The sequence below is a fragment of the Propithecus coquereli genome, unplaced genomic scaffold, assembly GCF_000956105.1.
Source record: "Propithecus coquereli isolate 6110/MARCELLA unplaced genomic scaffold, Pcoq_1.0 Scaffold213, whole genome shotgun sequence".
Lineage (NCBI taxonomy): Eukaryota > Metazoa > Chordata > Mammalia > Primates > Indriidae > Propithecus > Propithecus coquereli.
Genome location: NW_012146412.1, coordinates 1,285,845 through 1,293,426, shown reverse-complemented (window position 1 = coordinate 1,293,426; position 7,582 = coordinate 1,285,845). Strand labels below are relative to the sequence as shown.

The following is a 7,582-nucleotide window of genomic DNA, read 5'->3' as shown; positions in this document are numbered from 1 at the left end:
CACGGCACTCACTCTAGCCCGGGCAAAAGAGTGAGACTCTGGCTCAAAAAAAAAAAAAATTCCTTGTAAACCATTTTAATGGAGGCTTAATATTCCACCATATATATGGACATATCTTCATGTACTTAACCATCTCTCTAATGTTTCATGTTTAGGTTTTTAAGTTTTTGCTACTAAAAAATAGGTATCTTTGTACAGAAATCTTTGTCCTCATTTCTGATCTCTGTAGGATCAATTGCCCAATATGTAATTATTGGGTCAAGTGTTTTTATTTTTTTCAGAGAAAGGGTCTGTCACCCACGCTGGAGAACAGTGTTGCAATCATAGCTCACTGCAACCTTGAACTCCTGGGTTCAAGCAATCCTCCTGCCTCAGCCTCCCAAGTAGCTGGGTGCTCACGATAGATTTGCTGAAGCAACAAAAAGACCCTGGATGTTTATTCATTTGACAAATAATTCACTGAGCACCTAATATGGATGAAAACTTTTCTGGGCACTCTATCACCACTGAACAAAATAAAGATAGGTGTCCTTATGGACCCTTTATTTTTGCAGGGTAAGAATCAACATTTAAGACACAGTGTGCCAGAGGTAAAAAGTTCTGTGGAGGCTAGGAGGGCACTGGAAGGTTTTAAACAGGTGACATGGTCTAACTTACCTTTAGAAAGAATCACTGGCTGCTCTTTTGTGAACACATTGCAAGGAGCAAAAACAGAAACAAGGAGAGTCGCAGTAGTATAGGCAAGAGATGATGGTAGCTTGGATCAGGTTAAGAGTGGAGATGGTGAGAATGGATGTATTTTGGAGGTAAAGCCAACAGGACTGGATGTGGAGCGTGAGAAGGAGTCAAGAATGATGCCAAGGTTTTGGCTTGAGCAATTAAAATGATGAAGTGGCCATGCACCAGGTTGGGGGAGACTGTTGTAGGAACAGGTTAAGTTTGAGATGTCTATTAGATATCCAGAGATGTCAAGCAGGCTAATGGATAGAAGAGTCTCCGTTTCAGGATAGGTCTAGGGCTGAGATAAAAATTTGGAAGTCAAGAGCAAATGGATGGTATTTAAAATAATAAAGCTGGACGAAATCACTAAGAGAACAAGCTCAGAGGTCAGAGATGGAAACCAGAAAAAAGACTAACCAGGAGCCAATGCTGTAAAGGACAGCTGGAGGGGGATGTGCAATCAAGGGAGGTTTTTGGTTTCATTAAGAGACCAGAAGTTATAGGATCTTTATATGGAAGTGATCCAGGAGGAAAAATTAATCCATGAGAAAAAAAGAGAGCAGATAGCGCAATGTCCTTGAGGAGAAAGAAAAAACTCGTAGGTGGAGTCATCCATAATAAAAGGAATGAAGGTGCAGGTGTCAGGAGGTGGGCAGATATGATTGTGGGAGACAGAAAACAAACGAGTGCTTCAATTTTTCAGTGAAGTAGGAAGCAAGGATATCACCTCAAAACAAACATGACAGAGGAGATGCTAGAAGTTTGAGAAGGGAGAGAGAGTGTCAAACAGCTTACCAGGACAGTGAGTGACTAAGAGAAACCAAGTGTGGTTACTGGGCAACAAGAGCACATCTGATGTTCAGAATAAGGCCAAACAGGCAAGATATTTCTGCATGTGACTCTTTGAATGAAAGTGACAAGTACTTTTACCCTCATGGCTCTGGTTCTTAAATTCAATTTTTTCTCCAATTTTGGATTATTTATGCATCAGTTGTACTTCAAATTTCGTTTTAGACTTAAATTAACACATTTTCATCTTCTTTACATGGATCATAAAATAATAAACATCCAAAGACCCTTTAACAATCACTATATTTCTATGGGCATAACTATAGCTTGTTTCAGTGAAAACTAAATTTTTATTCAAAGGTATTTCATAGTCCATTTGTGATTAATAATGTTCATTTCTGATGTTTTTCAGCATACCTGATTGATAAAGTCAAAATCAAAGGCTATTATGCATTCAAACTGACTGAAGAAAAATCTAAACCCAGATTTGGATTCTTTTCATCTGATTTTAAAGCTAAGTCCTCAATACAGTTTTACAACAAACTGATCAGCAACAGCGGCTTCCCTTCTGAGAACGGCAGTCCTACGTGCACTGAGACTCAAAGAAACAAAGAGTGCACTGTCTGCTTATTCCTTGTGCAGAGAAAACCGCTGATATTCTTGGGTTGCTGCTTCTTCTCCACCCTGGTTCTTTTATCAATTACCATTTTTCATAAGCAAAAAAGAAAATTTTGGAAAGCAAAGAACTTACAACACATACCATTAAAGAAAGGCCGCAAGAGAGTTCTTAGCTAAACCGGTCTTATTTTTGTCTGCATGACAGTTTAAAAATTCACTCCAGTTCGCTATACTGGTAACTCACAGGAGATATACCTGTATTGTAGAGACAGTTTGAGAGAGAGTGGTAACCAAAGTGATGACAATCCATGTCTCTGCTGTGTGGTTTAAACGAATTTTCCCTCAGGTGTTGACACCAGTGAATCCATTGCTTCTTGAAGTTTGATGAGCTGTTTTCCATCATCTTCTCTAGCTTTGTCTAAATGCCAATAGCTACTTATGGTAAAATAAATTATTTTTTAGAAACAAAGCTTTGTTTTGTAGACTCTGTAACAGGAATTTTAAACTCTTTAGATAGTGAGTAATAATATATTCTGTCACTTCTAACAAGGTGCTTTTCCCTTTTAGGTCAGGGTGGTTCTCAAAGGAAAAGAAAAAACACAGTAGGGTTAATGCTTATCTGTAGCCAGTTACAGCACAGAGTCTTAAGTGCATCAGTCCCTTCGTTTTTCTCAACAGAAATAAAAATTCCCACTTAAACATCTAATTTTGTGATCTCTTACTATAAGATCTGATTTGAAATAAAGTAACATAATTTCCAAAACTCATCTCATGGACAGATCACAGGATTAAGGAGATCTCGACTCAACTGTCTATGAAGACAAGGAAGTCACTCAACCTCACAGTACAGCGACTTCCCCTTTAGACAAATCGACATCATTCCTCCTGATTTTTGCGAAGACAAGATTTGGCACACTCAGGAAAGCTAAGCATTCTAAAAAGATGTAAAGTTTATTGGTTGTTGTAACAGTCAGCCAAAGGGCATCATTCCTTAAGACTTGCTCTCTTCCCTGAGTAACTTCACTGTTCTGATGCCACAAGCATACAGGCACCTCCCAAGATGTAGAATGCAGCTGTATCTGGACCTAGCAACTGTGACTCTTTGGATGCAATTCAGAATGTGGATAGTCTGAATGAGTTAAAATTTTTATTTTATATACTGACTTGCCCAGTGTATTCTAAATATTGGTAGAGAAAACTTGAGCAAGTACCCATTTATACCTATTCTTTAGGTTAGTTAACATTTCAACCACACATTACACACAGTAAACAGTGGCTGTCTGCCCCCACCTCCACCCCACCCCCACCTCCACCGAGATTGACTTTTAAGAGTCAAAGGAGGCCAGTTGCCTATAATCCAGTCCTTTGGTAAGAACAAGGCCAGAGGATCACTTGAGGCCAGTTCAAGATTGCGGGGAGCTGATCAACGCCACTGCACTCCAGCCTGGAGCAAGATACTGTCTCTAAAGGAGTCAAAGGAAAGTTGTTCCGTTATAAAGCCTTAGTAGGAACTACTCTAAACTGCAATTGTATTCTAGGCCCACTTATGTCAGAAGCCAAATTTAGCATATAATTGAGATTCTAATGGATAATGAACAAGGTTTCAAAGATACTGTAAAGACATAATTTTAAAAAAATTCAAGCAAATGCAAAAGTGATGGGAAATCAGTTTGCTATTTGGCCTGCCAAATTCAAATAGTAAAACTTTGCTTGTTTTTCCTTTATGCCTTTTCTCCTTGCCCCCACTCCACTCACTACACTAACCTTGGGAGTTCTGAGGTATACTTTGCAAGGCATTTTTAATATTTCCCTTTGAAGAAACTATGTGCCTAAAGCTATGCATAATTACACCTGATCAATTCTGCTTTATTATGTTAACTGTGTAGGTTATTTCCCCAGCGTCAGCCAGACCCAAGAGCTCCAGTGAAAGTTCTTAGTGTGGACCGGGCAACTTATTAACCTATCTTTAACATGAAGGTCTTAAAGAAGAAAGGCAGTAGGAATAACCTTTTGGTTATCCTTTTGGTTGGGATTAACCTTTTAGGTCTTGCTTTCTGGTCTCTACAACAGTTTAAAAAAACCTCTAGAAAATGAGGCCAGTGGATTGTGATTAAATATTTAATTTTCAGTGTAATTTATTCCAATTCACTAGTTCATGCTGATTATTTATATTCAACTAATAATCTAGTAGATTCCAAGAACTGTGGAATGGGAATGGGCTTGGCACTGCAACTGGGCTCTGCCCAACACTGTCTTCCCCTCCCCCTTCTGCCTAGCTGTGTGCCTACTTAAGTTACTTCTGGGTAAAATCTGGACACTTACACCTCAAAGTTGGGAAAATAACACACAAGTGCTCATCCCTAGGAGACACAGAAGACAATGAAAAAGTCTTTCCTGGTGGACAATTAAGATTCATTTACCATACCCAAGTTATTAAATGGAAATCACTCTTTAGCTACAACTAAGTTAGACTGCGAAGGTCACACATAGCACACCACTCTGCTCTATTCTCAAGAGAAAACTTATTTACTCCCACAGCAGCCACATGTACCCATATACTGACACTCTCAATATTAACATCTCTACCCCACTATAATACTGCCACTTAGAAATTTCTCCCTCAAAAGAAATTATTTTGAAATTCTTTCAATACCTTCCAAAACATCTCCTTTCCAGTCCCATTGCTATTACTAAGTCCCCAGCAATCTGGGAACCACCTACTCAGCAAATAGCTATGTACCATTACTCTAGGTACTTGGAATATAACAAACAGCACACAAGACTGTATCCTCATCCTCATGAAGGTTACATTTGAGCAGGAAAAAAAAATACTGCATATAATACATACAGAATAAAGGAAACCGTGAATAGCAGATTACAAATGCTATGGACAAAAACAAGTGGAGGAGGATAAGGAGATGACAGGATGGGGTGAGCAGTGCCACTTGAAGGGCAGTCAAAGTAGACTTCACTGCAGACAGACCTGAACTTGAGCAAGTTAGCCACACGGCTCAGCTGAAAGCCTTCCAAAGCGAAAAGACAACTTGAAGATTTACGACGACAGTGCTTGGTACTGAGGAGGTACTGAAAGTCAGTTCAGCTACTGTGCAGAAGTTAGAAAAGTTAAGAAGTGACAACTTTAAAACTGTTGCAGGATTTGGAGTGCTATGTTTAAAAAAAAAGGCACCCTGGCAGATGCTGAAAATAGACGGGGGAGCAGAGGGGACCAGTTAAAAGGCAATTACAACAATCCAGGTGAAATATACAGTGTTTCATTTTCTCCATTCTGAAAAATTAAAAAACTAAGTGGAATAGTATAATGAACCCATATTTTCTAACTTTACCAATTATTCATAAGTAATCTTAGTTCACCTAAAACCCCATTCAATGCCTACAAGCCCACCTCAGATATTTCTAAGCAAATCATTTCGCTCAAACTTCTTAAAAAGCTAACCATATAGTCATCAAACAGATTAACTCCTCAGTATCATATATTCATTTGGTGCGCCTGACTCAAGAGCTAAGTAAGATCCATACATTCCAACTGGTTGCTTAATGTCTCTGATAAAGACTCTGAACATACCTTATACTTTTGAAGGTATTCACCAGGCTTACCTCATGCACTAGATGAGAAATTAAGATTGAACATTAAACTTTGCCTGAAAAATTCCTGTTCTATTCCTTCTGCATTGTTCTTAGTTCACTAGAGTTTATTCCTGAACTATCATACTTGCCAAGTAGTTAAAAAGGATAATCGGTTTAAGGAAAAGTCCCAAACCAATAGGTCTTTTATTGCATCATCAAAATTACAAATACATCTTAGTAATCATGTGTCATCTTCATGCGGCTGGACAACTGTAAAAAGAAATGAAAATATCTGTAAATCTCCATCGATGCCCTTGCCTAGAAAAGTACTTTTCTAAATAATTTAAAACATACTTTAGGATTATGATTTACTGGCTCACAGTAAACTGTACATAGTAAAACATATGCAATGCTGTCTCTTATTTTGCCAAATTTACTGTGTTCTAGATCCCAACTCTCCATTTTTTGGTAAACTCCACTTTTAAGTCCTTAAGTAAATTAAGAGTCTCAACTATAGCAGTAAAAAACTTATAGACGCTACAAGAACCTACCTCTTAGATCTTATTCGTCAGCCTGCTGAACTGTTCCTTTTTCAGAGACATAGATACCATCCAAAAATTTTCTGATATCCTTGTTTTTAACTGTTGTGGCTTGCTGAATCAAAGCAGCTACAGGGGTGGAAAAGATAAGGTAATTACTACATCAGCCAAATCCATTTTGAAAAGAAAGTACTTGATTAAATATATGCTACACTTAAAGTCTGAGAATATCTTTGACAGCTTTTTAATTCCCACAATTTAAAAAGCTAATCAAACAAAATGAGTAAAATACCATGTATTCAACTACAAGACTTAGACAAAATTTTGCTGATTAGACATAGTAAACATACAAACCTGAATTTGAAACAAGCTCAATGTCATTTCCTTCAAGGATCAACTCATCTTTCTGTGCTTGAGATACTGAACAAGCAACACCTAAAAAGTGCGAGGGCATTTATAGTATTAACATAAAGTTAGATCTGTGTAAAAAACATTCAAATTCAAGGGGTGAGTAATTTACGCCATTTAAAATTCCATGTACCAACTGAACCTTCTCTTGAGATTTTGGTTTACAGGATCTGACTTAGCCAGTATCTCATTTGTGTCCCTGCCTGAATGACCCATAGTCCCACAGCAGTTACTGACTCTGTCAGTGATTCAAATAAGGTAATGAGACAGTGAAGTTCAGTTGTTCAAAGCCTTGTACCAAGTCTTTTAGTGTTTACTATGTATTAGGCAAGCACTGTTGTAAGTATTTTCCAAATTTAACTCATTTACTCATGAGAAGTTCCCAATTTTACAAATGAGTAAAAAAAAAGCTACAGGGAGGCAATTCACCCAAGGTAGAGAATGAGAGCTGAACTTTAAACCTAGGCTATTTACCACTATTCAAATGGTCTTTCCTTTGGATTTTAAATGTTCTCACCACAAAGAAATTAAGTGAGGAGATGAATATGTTCATTAGCCTGATTTGGCTATTCCACAATGGATACATGTAATGAAACATCACCTCACATGTACCCCCAAAATATACAATCATATATATTTTTTGTAAATTAGAAGTAAAAATGCAGCTACTGTGCTCTGCAAACTACTCCAATGTGTAACCCGTCAGGAATCCCAATAATGACAGAAACCCTTAACCAAGAACTATTAAAAGAGTAATCAAAAGAGAAAATTCTGAAATAAATCTAGTTTCACTCATAGCTAACTCAAAAAACCAGCCTCCAGAGGTATGAAGAAAAAATTTCTGAAGTATCTGAGGGTATGCACGTACCTGGCCTCATCCGAACCCTGCGGATGTATTTTTCACCTAAGAAATTTCGTATTTC

The 7,582-nt window shown here is 37.8% G+C and overlaps 2 protein-coding genes across 2 annotated transcripts in view; one reads left to right on the top strand and one right to left on the bottom strand.

The window, feature by feature from the left end:
* The window catches only part of KLB (klotho beta), a 26,705-nt gene extending 24,155 nt beyond the window's left edge, over positions 1 to 2,550 (top strand). Inside the window, exon 5 of the mRNA XM_012644489.1 lies at positions 1,922 to 2,550. Coding sequence (XP_012499943.1) covers positions 1,922 to 2,304 — 383 coding nt within the window. The 3' untranslated portion in view covers positions 2,305 to 2,550. The remainder of the gene's footprint in view (positions 1 to 1,921) is intronic.
* Positions 2,551 to 5,899: 3,349 nt separating this feature from the next.
* The window catches only part of RPL9 (ribosomal protein L9), a 3,842-nt gene continuing 2,159 nt past the window's right edge, over positions 5,900 to 7,582 (bottom strand). Inside the window, exons 5-8 of the mRNA XM_012644469.1 lie at positions 7,528 to 7,582; positions 6,606 to 6,686; positions 6,264 to 6,380; positions 5,900 to 5,982 (exon numbers count right to left, since the gene is read on the bottom strand). Coding sequence (XP_012499923.1) covers positions 6,274 to 6,380; positions 6,606 to 6,686; positions 7,528 to 7,582 — 243 coding nt within the window. The 3' untranslated portion in view covers positions 5,900 to 5,982; positions 6,264 to 6,273. The remainder of the gene's footprint in view (positions 5,983 to 6,263; positions 6,381 to 6,605; positions 6,687 to 7,527) is intronic.